General features: G+C 40.9%; 1 protein-coding gene across 1 annotated transcript; it reads left to right on the forward strand.

Annotated features, from left to right (window-relative positions):
* Positions 1-1,702: 1,702 nt before the first annotated feature.
* On the forward strand, positions 1,703-12,287 carry PRDX1 (peroxiredoxin 1). Its single transcript, XM_067567760.1, has 6 exons — positions 1,703-1,810; positions 7,234-7,350; positions 8,182-8,335; positions 8,752-8,874; positions 9,931-10,061; positions 11,890-12,287. The coding sequence occupies exons 2-6, from the start codon at positions 7,245-7,247 to the stop codon at positions 11,973-11,975; spliced, it is 600 nt and encodes a 199-aa protein (XP_067423861.1). The 5' UTR covers positions 1,703-1,810; positions 7,234-7,244; the 3' UTR covers positions 11,976-12,287.
* Positions 12,288-13,518: the final 1,231 nt, after the last annotated feature.

Genomic DNA, 13,518 nt, shown 5'->3' on the forward strand with positions numbered 1-13,518 from the left:
ACATTGCATTGTGGGAAGTTGAACATTTATACTCCACTATGTTTTGCCAAAACTAACCAAAAGCCAGTGTGCTAAATGGTGGTGAGTTGCTCACTGAGATACCTACCCATGGTGCACTGCACTATGCATCAACTCAAGCCACCGTGGTGAGTACGCAAAGCAACTATGCTTGCGCACAAGAGATATACCAATTGCGGGGGCTGTAATGTTGACATAACTTGCATTTGTAGTGTAGACATGGCCCTAATGTTTAGACTGCTCCAGTGTTGGCAGCAGGGAGGGGCCAGTATCTTCCTGCTTCTCTCTCGAGGGGAGGAGAGCAGGCTGGCTTAGTGATGTTATATTTGAAGTGCCAAAGCCTACTGGATCCTGGATTTCCTCGGAGCAATGCAATGCTCCAGACTGCTCTGGCAGGCAGCCCTGCTGTTAACCTGTTTGGGTTACTCTATGTTGGAATTTGAAAATGTGTTTTAAGGAGTTAGCTAATGTGATTGTAAACTGTAATGCAGTCGAGGAACAAATGTTTATTGCTAGCTGGATTTAGCACTAATTAAAGCAAACACTAGAATTGCTGATGTTTTGTCTATGCCATTTTAACACTAAACTCAATTGTGTGCCTAAACCAAAGAGAAGGCCAGTTTGATATCTTGGATCCAAAGTTTCACACTTGTAGAAGTTCACTCAGGCCATTTACTCCCGGAAATTCCTGTGCATGTCCCTCAGAATAGTTGCTCCACAAGCCTGATCCAAAGTCCACTGAAGTCAGTGGCAGTCTTTCAATTGATTTAATTGAATTTTGGATTAAACCCCATCCGAGGGAAGATTGAGCTTTTTCCTGCAGAAGGCTGCTCTGCGTTCCTGTCATAGGTCAGAGATCACTCTTAATTTTGTTTTCAGTTTTAACCCTATCCCAAATGATCCACATTATTGCTTCCACTGGTGGAACTGTACCAGTGAGAGAATAGGCAAGAAATATTAGGAGGAAAAGGCTAGCACAGTTACAGCTAGTTGGGATTACTTGCATGAATATGGCCAGAATAATTTGGTCCCATATCAACATATTTTATATATTATCATGCTAATATAGGCCCAATTCTATTTTTACATAAATCAGTGGCAAAACTTCTATTGACCTCAGTGGTACAGGTTAAACCCCATAAATGCTACTTTCCCTCAAAGTCTAAAATGTTTTCTCCTCACGTCACATGTGGTAAAGTGCTGCTGGCTAACTAAGACTCAGTCACTGTAGGTTCAATTTATTTAAACTGTTTTTAATTATCTTTTCCTCTTGCAATGAAGGCTCACACAATAGAGTTCTAGGAGCCATTTGAAACTACCTTCCCATACATTTAGCAAACATTTTATTCCTGTTATCATGCAAATTTCTAAAGCACCCACATCCCTGTAGTATCTAGACTGAAATCTCCACTCCTTCAAATTCGTTCACAGTTTGCAACAGCCCTGAACGCTGCCTGAAGCTGACTCCCTCTCTAGATAACATCATGCACGTCCTCTCATGGTGAAACACTTAGGGAGCTATGGAAACTGTAAATCTGCCAAGTCATGCTAGCACTGCAGCCATAGCATCTGAGAGCCGGGAGAGGGCGAAGACAGGAGGAGGAGGAGGAGCTGGGGGAGTTACCTTTATCCTTTTCCCTCGCCAGTGGCGCTGCGCCACCCTGGCTTATTTCCTCGCGAGATCCGGGAGGGTATAAAGCCGAGGCAGCCCCTTCTTCTTCAGTGCTGTACAACGGAGCTGGTTGTTTCTCTGTGCGTTAAGCGGCGTTTGAGGAGCCCGGCTTTAATTTATGTAAGTGCTTTTCGCCGCGAGTTTGAGTTATCTGACTGTAGCAAACTTTATGATATAAAATACGTTTTATGTGTAGTAGGCTAGATTTCCCTTTGTTCTCTGGTAAACTGACCCCGTCTTCCTCCAGACGAATGAGGCTTGTTTAAAAACGTACAGCGTGGAGCTGTGTGACCCTGTCTAATACTTGGTAGCTAGGGGTGTGGTGGGTAAAAGCTTTCTTACTTTTTTCCTTTCCCCAAGGGGACTTTGTAGCTGGGATGGAAACAGTGTTTTGTATTCTGTGCATGGCTTTAGTGCCTTCGTGCAGACTAAGACTTACTCTTAACTGCTCTGTGTCGCCCCTTGAGTAATGAAGAACTGAGCATGGCGAACTAACTTTCCTGCCGGGAATCTCAAGCCTATTGGAGCTTTTGTTGATGCTTTTGTGCTTTAGGTACCTCTTGCCTTCAAAGGGGAGGAGGGAAGAGACTCTAAGCTAGAACTCTCTGAAAATATGTTGTTAGCGTAGCCTCCGGGGAGGGACGCTGCTTCTGACTGAATCTGGCTCCCTGAGACGAGTGGCTTCTAATACGCTGCTTTTTCCTGGGAGTAAAGCGCAGGAATGCTAGGAAACCAACTCTGGAAGTTCTCTAGTAATCACTCTCAGAGGACTATGCTCTTGGCCCTACCGTAGCTGCAGCTTCTCCCCTACAGGAGAAGAGTTGGGGGAAACACGTGTTCGTGTGGGCTGAAATGGCATGTTATAATCCTGATCTGAAACTGATTTCTCTTGGCGTTAGCAGTGAAATGACCAGGGAGATGAGAGGTTAAAATAATTGGGGGGGGAGGGATTTCCACTATCCCCATATTGACGGGGTACATGTCACCTCAGGGATGGGACATAGTGAGACAGTTTCTGTACACTTTAAATGGATCAGTTTGGATCAGCTAGTTCTGGAATTCACAAGAGGAGAGGCAATTCTTGATTTTTAGTCTTAAGTGAAGCACAGGATCTGAACCAAGAAGTGAATATAGCTGAAATGCTTAGCAATAGTGACAATAACAAAATACAATTGTAACATCCCTGTGGTGGGGGTGGAGGGGAAGGAACACCAAAGCAGCCCACCATGGTAACATTTAATTTCAGAAAGGAGACCTAAACAAAAATGAGGAAGTTAAACAGAAATTAAAAGGTACAGTGCCAAAAGTGAAATCCCTGTCAGCTACATAGAAACTTCTTAAAGACCCGCATTGTAGAGGGTCAATTTAAATGTATATCCCACATTTTAAAAAACCTAGTAAGAGAACCAAAAAAGTGCCACTATAGCTAAACAAAGTAAAAGAAGTAGTTGGCGGCAAAAAGACATCCTTTAAAAAGTGGAAATTAAATCCTATTGAAAATAGAAAGGAGCATGAACTCTGGCAAGTAAAATGTAAAAATGTAGAAAGGCCACAAAAATATTTGAAGAGCTGCTAGTCAAAGACCCAAAAAGTAATAGCCCCTCCCCCCCCCCCCCAAATAAATAAAAATAAAAATCAGAAGCAGCAAGCCTGCTAAGCAACCAGTGGGGCCACTGGACAATGGAGATGCTAAAGGAGCATTCAGGGAAGATAAGGCTTTTGGGCAGAAACTAAATGAATTCTTTGCATCTGTTTGCACGGCTGAGGATGTGAGGGAGATTCCCAAACCTGAGCCATTCTTTTTCGGTGACAAATCTGAGGAACTGTCCCAGATTGAGGTGGTGGTAGAGGAAGTTTTTGGAACAAGTTGATAAATGAAACATAAGTCACCAGGATTAGATGGTATCCACCCAAGGGTTCTGAAGGAACTCATGTGAAATTGCAGACCTACTAACTGTGGTATGTAACTTATCATTTAAACTAGCTATCCTCAAGTCAGCTGGTACAGAATCTGATGTGACACCAATTTTTTAAAAAGGCTTCAGAGGTGCTTCTGGCAATTACAGGCCAGTAAGCCTAACTTCAGTACCAGGCAAATTGGTTGAAACTAAGAACAGATTTATCAGACACCTAGACAAACACAATTTGTTGGGGAAGAGTCAACATGGTTTTTGTAAAGGGAAATCATGCCTCACCAATTACTAGAATTCAAGCATGTGGACAAGGGGGATCCAGTGAATATAATGTACTTAGATTTTCAGAAAGCCTTTGATAAGGTCCATCAACCAAGGCGCTTAAGCAAAGTAAGCAGTTATAGGCTAAGAGGGAAGGTCCTTCCATGAATCTATAATTGGTTAAAAGAAACAAAGGGTAGGAATATATGTTCCATTCTCAGAATGGAGAGAGGTAAATAGTGGTGTCCCCTAGGGGTCAGTACTGGGACTAGTATGGCTCATCACATTCATAAAAGTTCTGGAAAAGGGTACACAATAAAGTGGCAAAATTTGCATATGATACAACACTATTCAAGATAGTGAAGTCCAAAGCAGACTGTGTTGCGAAGGGTTCTCACAACTGGGTGACTGGGCAATTTAAATGACAGATGAAATTCAATGTTCATAAATGCGAAGTAATGCATATTGGAAAACAATCCCAATTTTACATATAAAATGATGGGCTCTAAATTAGCTGTCCCCAGTCAAGAAAAATTTTTGGAGTCATTGTGGCTAGTTCTCAGAAAACATCCACTCCATATGCAGCAACAGTCAAAAAGGTTAACAGAACGTTATGAATTTTTAGGAAAGGGATAGATAAGACCGAAAAACATCATCTTTCCTCTTTTTAATAATCCATAGTACTCCCACATCTTGAATACTGCATGCAGATCTGGCTGCCCCATATAAAAAAAGATGCCCTTTTCTGTACCTTTTCCTTTTTCAATGCAACTAAAAAGATGGGGGTATAGAACTGCTTCCGTATGAGGCGTGATTGATAAGACCAGGACTCCTCAGTTTGGAAAACTACTAAGGGGGAATATGATAAAGGTCTATAAAATCGTGACTGGTGTGGAAAAAGTAAATAAGGAAGTGGTGTTTCCTTTTTCTCATAACATAAGAACTAGGGGTCACCAGGGTTAAAATGAACAAAAGAAAGTATTTCTTCACACAACTCGGTCAACTTTTGGAACTCCTTGCCAGAAGATGTTGTGAAGGCAAAGCCATAATGGGGTTCATAAAAGAATGTTCCATCAATGGCTATTAGCCAGGATAGGCAGGGATTGCTGTTTGCCAGAGGCTGGGGATGGCTGACAGGATGGATCACTTGATTTTGTTCTATTCATTCCCTCTGAAGCACCTGGGATTGGCTGCTGTAGGAAGACAGGATACTGGGCTAGATGGACCATTGGTCTGACCCAGTATGGCCATTCTTGTGTTAACTGGCTGGATATACCAATGTTTTAGCAGGCTATTAATCCTTTAATGCCAAAAGATTAGCTAAGAAATCTGGTTTGGATGGAGGCTTTCTCAGAGTTTGTGAGTGTGGAGGGAACCAGCCCTGTCTAGTGCTAGGACTGATGCCATGCTTGCTTTCTGTGGGCTGAGTTCCTCAGTGCCTGTGAACTGACTCTGGGCAAAGTTCAGACAGCCATGTTAAGCAAAGCTAGTTCAATGGCCTCAGCACTGCATAACTGTGTCCCCTTATTAGGCATGGTAGAACAGAAATAATCTGTTCAGCAAATTATAGAAAGGGGTACCACCCCAACTGTGTCTAGCATCAGCATGTCTGTCTCTTCTGGTATTATTATTGGTGGGGTTGATGGTGTGTTCAGGAATACTGTCCCACCCCTGGTTCAAATAGCCTGAACTTCCAGTTTTGAGGGGAAACTGGACCCAATTGTTTCACTTGGCTTTTGAAGATGTAGGACTTGAAGATAACTATGAATGTTGGTGAGTAACAGAGCTGATTAAACTCTACTTGATACCATTTTAAATCATGTGCTGGGGGCTGAGAGCAAAGCTCAGCAGTTTGATTGTTTATAAATTGAAAGGAAATACAGTATTAACCATTGGATGTCTTCGCCCTACTGTACTCAGGAAATGCTGTAGTTAGAATAGCTTTCTACAGTTAGTTGCTATTGCTGTGATAATACAAGGCAGTGCCACAGACTCCAAACAAAGCAGAAACTATGCATTATGATTCCCCACAGGGTTCTTAACTGTGTAAATTCTCAACAATGTTGCTGAACAAATGTCATACAAAACTTGCCATTTTAAAAAAGATACATTCTAACAACTTTACTGAAAGAAAAGCAGCTTCATTTTTTGTGCCTAGAGCTTTAAATATGTGCACCCTTACACAGGCATGAAGCTCTATGCTGTGGTACACTAAAAACCTCAAAGAAAGTATGTGACTACACAGCAATGGTCCTGCAAACAGTTGCACCTGGCAACCTATTTCTTTAGTCTATTAAGACAAGGCTCATCCAGGCCATAGCAAGTATAAAAGTTCTTAAAGCATCAAACCAAAATGCATCTGCTGTCTAACTTCTAAAACAACTAGAGTCTTAATTCTACAACACACCACTTCCCTTAAACTGAACAAAAGAAACATTGTTACCCTTACACAATCTTAAATAACCTCTGAGAATTACATACTTTATAGTGTTGAGAAAACACTCATAATCACAAGCTTGCTAATTCAGCACTACAATAAAATAACTTGAGAACTGGTACAAACTGTTCATTAATTCAGACTTCAACTATTATAACACTGAAATCCATCTTGTTGTAAAATGCTTGAGTCCCTAAATTTTCCAGTTGTCTTGTTTTCCTTCCCCCTCTAAGCTCCCTTTTCACTAACAAATAAAATGGACGCTTTTAACCTTTGAGTGTAATAGGAGGAAAGATGTATTTTTATTAGGCATACTAGCAAATGCTTATCTCTTTATCAAACAAATAGCATGATGATCAAGGTCTTGAACAGCCTATCTGGGAACATGGATACAGATTGACTTCCTTGTGTGGGTTGGATCTGTTAACCGTGTGAGTCATGCTGCTTACTGGTATAACAGCAGAAGGCCGGCTTCTTTTCAGATCTTGACTTTTGCAGTAGGACTTGGGGTGAACTCAAAGTTCATATGCTAACTTTGTGTGTGCATGACACATTTAAAATTACTTGGGGGGGGGGGGGGGGTGGAAGAGAAATTAACTCTAGTCCATGGAGTCTTAAGGTTGTACAAACTCAGTTTGTATCTCGAGGTGGGGGTGTGCGCGCAACAGTCCTCTCAGTATTTACTACTAACATTACAAGTAGTATCTTGGTTTTTAAAAAAATCCTACTCTTAGTATAGCTATGTGATACCAAAGCCTCTGGTGCCTAGATAAACTAAATTTACTTGCTGAATGCATTGTGGTCAATATTAATGACAGAAGTTTCCAGTCTTAAAAGAGAGACTGGATTATTATGGCCATGTTTCTTGTTGCTCCTTGAGGTGACAGACAATGCCTAGAATGCTAAATTGTCTAATGTCTCTAATATTCTAGCCCATATTAGGATGTCTTCAGGAAATGCATTTATTGGGAAACCAGCCCCTGACTTCAAAGCCACAGCTGTGATGCCAGATGGGCAGTTCAAAGACCTCAACCTCTCTGACTATAAAGGTAAGTCTAAAAGTATAGTGTTATATTTGTGGAAGAGAGATGAAAGAAATCTACAAGCCTACATGTGTACTGTATTTCATTTCTGGTGACTTGGACTGGTTCAATAGTAAGGTGGTCATCCTTTAAATTATCCACGTAGTCCATAACTTGTGTGGTGGTTTGATTTGAGCAGTCCAGAGCTGGCATAGTAGTTATTACAAGTACACATCAGTCTTCATTTGCAAAGCTGTGTGAGGGAATCTGGCAGTATGTTCCCATGTTACACTTGCTTGTAGTAAATGCTCTGAATCCCAAACTTTAATGAGAGCTTAATTTACTCTAAGATGTTTTGGATCAGACCTGTTTGGCTTGCTTATCACTCCAGAGAAGGAGTTCATGCATCTCAAACATTGTGTAACAGTCAAATATCTCCTATTTTTATGGCACTATTATAGTGCTTTCATATGCTCCTTTAGCTAGCTGGAAGCAGTATTCTTCTATAGCACTAGAAAACTGTCTGCCTTGGAAAAAATTGAGTAAGACTTTTTAAATCATAAAACACTTCAGTCTTTCTTGGTCTCTAATATTAACTACAATATACCAAGAATATTAGTTATATAGTACATAATACTGTGGAATTGAACACTCATAACTAACAAATATATACTGCTTCTTTATGGAGGCTAATAGTATATCTAAAGCAGATGACTTCCGGGTCTAAAGAAGTGGTCCTGACCTAACTATTAATTGGAATACACAGGGTCTCTGTATGTTTGTGCTTTTTGCATTGACTATGCTAACTACCTAAAGAAGTCTAGCTTACCGAAGATGACTTGTGAATTTATTTTCTAGGAAAATACGTTGTGTTCTTCTTCTATCCCCTGGACTTCACCTTTGTTTGTCCAACTGAAATTATTGCATTCAGTGACAGGGCTGATGAGTTTAAGAAACTTAACTGTCAAGTAATTGGAGCATCTGTTGACTCTCACTTCTGTCACCTTGCCTGGTAAGAATACAAGTTTATAATTTTAAACTAATTAAATGCTATACTGGCTGGGAGTTGAAACTACATGACATATATTAGGTGTTTTCCATCTTTAATGCTTGTGACTTACACTAGTTTTCTTCTACAAAGTATACTAAACAAATGATCTCTTATCTTTTCTGCTGTATTCCAATCTACAGCAAGGCTGGCAAGCAGCAGTTATACTAAGGGAAGTGTCCTGTTGAGATCAGTGCCAATTAATAGAATTGGCTTCTAACCTAAGAATATTACTTAACTACCTTCTTGTCCCAAGACATTAAAATGCAGTTCATGACAATATTTTTGCCAAAGGTATTCCAGCACAGCTACACTATACTCCTGTAGCTTCCTGAACTGCTGCATTCTCTCCTTCCTGACATGCTCCTCTTCCTCATCAGGGTCAATACCCCTAAGAAACAGGGTGGACTGGGGAACATGAACATTCCACTGGTTTCTGACACAAAACGCACCATTGCTAAAGAATATGGAGTATTAAAAGAAGATGAAGGTATTGCGTACAGGTAAGGCTGATAGCAGGTTATCCTCATGACTGTTCTCTATGGATCACTTACAATAGAAGTAAAAAACTTCTGGAGTGATTCATTTTTTGGGTTACAACCTAAAACTTGCTCGTACTGGGGAGATCTTGCAAGCTAAAGTTGTTCATTTTAGCTTGCTTGCTGTCCCGCATGCAAATTTTCAATAAGCTTTCTCAAACATGCCAGATGGGCTTGGACACCACATGCATATGCTCTCTGTCTCTCTCATGTAGAGATTTACCTTGGTTTTTTTATAGCTAAAAATTCTTTCCTAATCCATGTCACTGTTGGGCAGTGTACTGGCCAGTTGCTACTCTTAGCTCATAACAGCTGTTTCCATAGTGCCACGCTCTGTGTAGTTGGCATGACTCCTATTAGTCTAAGGAACCAAACACTTCATAACCCCTTTTTGAATATTGATTTCAGATTATATGGCAGGTCTGGAAGACCATCAAATCTTTTGTGGCCTGTCATTCAGAGCTTTAAACTCTAGTCTTGAGGTGAGGCCACCGAAGTAACCCACTGCGACCAAATACCAGCTAATCTTCAATGTAGCTTTGACGAGAAGCTCAGCTACATCTTCATTTGGTCTCTGACGTGTTCTGTTTATCCATGTGAAAGGAGCTTCCCTGTCCTTACCCCTGCTAACTTCCTCCTCTGTTCTGTTTTTCCATATTGCTCCTTATGAACCTAGGAGGAGAGCCTTCCATGCATGTTTCCTATTGCAATGGGTGTTGTATATGGCCTTCAGATAGGAATTTTTCCTGTCACCTCTAGCTTGTGTTGAGGATAAGCAGGCAATGCAGTATTGAGAAACACTTGTTTCAATGTTTTATATACAAGGGATAGTATTATCTTGTGGCCAGATTTTTTTTGAAAAGTTCGGTAACTTAGTATCTCATCAAAAAAACCCAAACTCCCCCACAATATTCTGTAGCTTGTATAATCGGTGGCAATACCTGCAGCACTGCAAGTATATTTTCTTTCAAAGTCTGTTCTTTGTTTTGAATACAAGTCAAACAATCCGTTCTTCTGCAGAGGCCTGTTCATTATTGATGATAAAGGAATCTTGCGTCAAATCACCATCAATGATCTTCCTGTTGGCCGCTCAGTTGATGAAACTCTCCGATTAGTCCAGGCTTTCCAGTTCACAGATAAACATGGAGAAGGTAAGCTCTTACTCTAGACAAACTGATGTATTTAAAAGATCCTTTTTTCCTCTTGTAAAGGGAAATACTCTGCTTTTCCAATTTGTAAATGTCACATAGCCAGGGCCTTGTTTGTGCAAGTGCCTTAAGTTCACCACTTAGTTGGCAGTAACTTCAAAATACATCCAAACACACAGCAGCTTTTTTCTTACAGAGAAGAAAATTCCTGTCTATAAAAATGCAACAAAACGTTGTATTTTACCCCTATTTTAGCTAATCTATTAAGCATTGCTTCATCTACTGTACAAACATCACTTAGAAATATAAGACTTTGCTGCTGACATTTTGGGCATTTAATGAATAACATCAAGCAACATAAGCAGGTAGCAGTTGCTTGATCTAGTTCAGTGGCTTGTGCCCTCCAACATTTGAAGAACAAATGTAGTCTTAACCAGTGGCTGCACTCACTTGTGCACTCCAGGGATGGTATAGAGGCAACTAAAATCTGTGGATGAAAAGCACTATGCAAGATTTGGATAATATTAAAGTGGCTCCCTAGTAAGTACCTGGGGAGAGACGTAGCCAGCCCAGGCTTATGGAGCACTCCATTGGAAGGCTGGGACAGACATAGCAGCTTTTCATGTCCCTGATTTTTTTCACCTCTCCCTGTAGTCATGGGGCAAGTCAAATTAGGAAGGGCAGAAGAGTAACTGGCTAGCAGCTCAAGGCTCTCTCTGACATTGTCTGCAGGCTTGGTGGTGGTGGAGGCTGGAATCTGTTACACTGAAACGCATGAAAGAGTCTCTAAGGAAAATTTGCGATTGTGGTAGCTAACATTGTTAGTCTTGAGTATCAGTGTAATTATCTCTACTTAATCTGCTTTTAATTATGGACAGAGTTGGTAAATTTTCCATTACAAGATTCAAGCTTAAATTGCTTAGAACTACCAAACTTCAACTACTTGCTCATTCTGCAACCTTCATTCCAGGTGTCTCCCTCAGGCTGAAGCTTTATATGTTAGAAAGCATCTTATAAATGGGTCAGAACAAAACTAGGGGAAAATACTGTTTTGCCCATAGTAAAATCTTCCAACCATTTTAAGCACGAGTGCCTCCATGCTTTAGGGCAGACTCAAAATTTGCCAGGGTTTCTGCACTGGTTTAAGGGCTGTGCTGTCTTTTCACTCACCAAATTCACTCAAATTTGGCCCAGTTAGAAGCCTCTGCCTCTGCCATTGCAGCACAGTTTTTATGTGCTGGGTGTATGCTATCTCCTGAGGTTGAGCAGTACTTTCCCTGCAGTTGCTCCGCCTGGCTGCTGTAGGCCACTGGTGCCAAGCACCAGAACAGAACAGGGAGACTGTCCTGTGTACTTGGTTGTCCCCTGGTGGTTCCCAGGTAGTGAAGCAAGAAGCAGCCTGGTTGGAATTTTGGGGGTGGAGGTGAGAGTTTGTGTGTGTGTGGGGGGGGGGGGGTGTGAGGGGAGTAGAAGAGCTGAAAAGGACAGGGACAAACTGGGGGTAGAAGGATTTACAACCCCTAGAGTGTGCTCCCCTCTAGAATTTCTGAGTCAGCAAATAGCTGTAAAAGCATTCAAAAGTTGGGAATTGGCAGAATTAAGGTTGTCCATGCAAAGAATCTGGGTTCTTTGAGCACTGATACCTGAAGCACAAAATAAGTAAAACAGAACAAGTGTTAATTGTCACTGCCATACATCTTTATTACTATGGATTGAATAGTAATCATTGTATTTGCAGTATTTTTATGAATTGCTGGCATGCTCTATTCTCTTGTAAAAACATGTCTTACAGGAGCTTCCAGAAGCAGTTAATAAAACTTGTCTCTTTCAGTTTGCCCAGCTGGCTGGAAACCTGGGAGTGAAACAATCAAACCTGATGTTCAGAAAAGCAAAGAATTCTTCTCCAAGCAGAAATAAACTTGCTGTCTGTGCACTAATCTTAGTCTGAGGATACTAGTCTGCCTTCTGTATAAGAACAAGTGTCAAGTATTTTTTGGATTTTGACTGTTTAAAGATTGTATACGAGTTTAAGAGAAGTCTTGTCAAAAATAGCTGTCTGTAGGTGTCAACTAGTCTTACTGACTTATACCTTAATATAGAATCCTAATACTTGTACATCATGCCCTGTTGACTTTAATGACCAATGCAGTATAAGTAGTTGGGTCAGGGTTGCACATAGAACAGCTGTATCTGACATTTTGTAACTTTAATAAAGTCATGGCATCTGGAGTAGTATTGTTTCTCTTAATTCCAGCAATGATTAAGACAGAAGCAACGCTGAAAATAACACCTTTCCTTCAGTCCATGGTGCAAATGGAAATTCAGGTGGTTTTAAATGCAATTTGTTAAATTGAGACTATGGATAGGATTGGGATAGAGACAATTGGTGACTCCTCATCCCATTATCTGCATCTAGCCAGTCATGGCTCTTTAGGCTTCATTTCAGTCCTCTTGCCCAGCCAAGTCTGCCCAGTAAACACTCTCTCCCCTCAAGAGCCAGGAGGGGAAAGAACAATTAACTTATCTTACAGTAACACTGATTCTTCAAAATGTATTGTGCACCAGAAGTGGCATGTGTGGACATGAGATCCTTTTTGGCAGCAATGTTTATTGGGGCCTGTGTCCTTCTGTTCCTCCTCATCTGAGGATATAAAAGGTGGTGCAGTCCCAATCGTTTCTTTGCCTATACAGTGCTATAGGACTCAGTGCAGGGAAGGTCATGGGATCCATGTAGACAAAATATCTCAAGGAATCAGTTTTAGTCAAGTAACCATCCATATATTTTGTCCATGTGGATCCAATGCTTGGTCACTAACAAGGAGGGTTTTGGAGCTGGTGATAGGACTTTTACTAAAATAGACATCTGATCTGGAAGCCTTTGAAAAAAGTCTCAAAAGTGGACACCTACCATGCAGGCCTTAATCTCCCCTACTCTTTGAACTGAAATAATGACTACCAAAAAGGCAGCTTTTTTTGGACAGGTGTGATGTGGGACTGATTGATTAATACTATATGATCTGGTTACTGGAATATGTACATTATTGATAATGGGTTAAATCAACAGGCTTTTTAAGAAAACACAATTACTCCAAATAAGACACTTCCTGGTAAATAGGTAAAGGTTATGGCAATGCCCAATGTGTTAGTTATGAAGATCCTATCGCTGGGTTCCAGTGAGTTACAAAACTTGATTTATCACTACTATAGAGTTAGGATAAAGGACTATAAAGAGTTTGCTGTGGACAGAAGTTAACTGTCCCTACTAAGGAAACTTCACCCCAGCAGGTGCGCCTCTTCTGAAGTCAGGCTTGCCTGCCTCTCCATCACAGGAAAGTAAGAGATGTGTGTATACTGTTTTGTTTTTAAATAGTCTTCTTAAACCACTAGACAAACTCTGACCAGAGTCTTCCCTTCAAATCTGCTGGGTAAGGCTGATCACCAGGGTACTATAGCCCAGAGC

The sequence above is a fragment of the Emydura macquarii genome, unplaced genomic scaffold, assembly GCF_026122565.2.
Source record: "Emydura macquarii macquarii isolate MOO-44397 ecotype Brisbane River unplaced genomic scaffold, CSIRO-AGI_Emac_v2 contig_2805, whole genome shotgun sequence".
NCBI lineage: Eukaryota > Metazoa > Chordata > Testudines > Chelidae > Emydura > Emydura macquarii.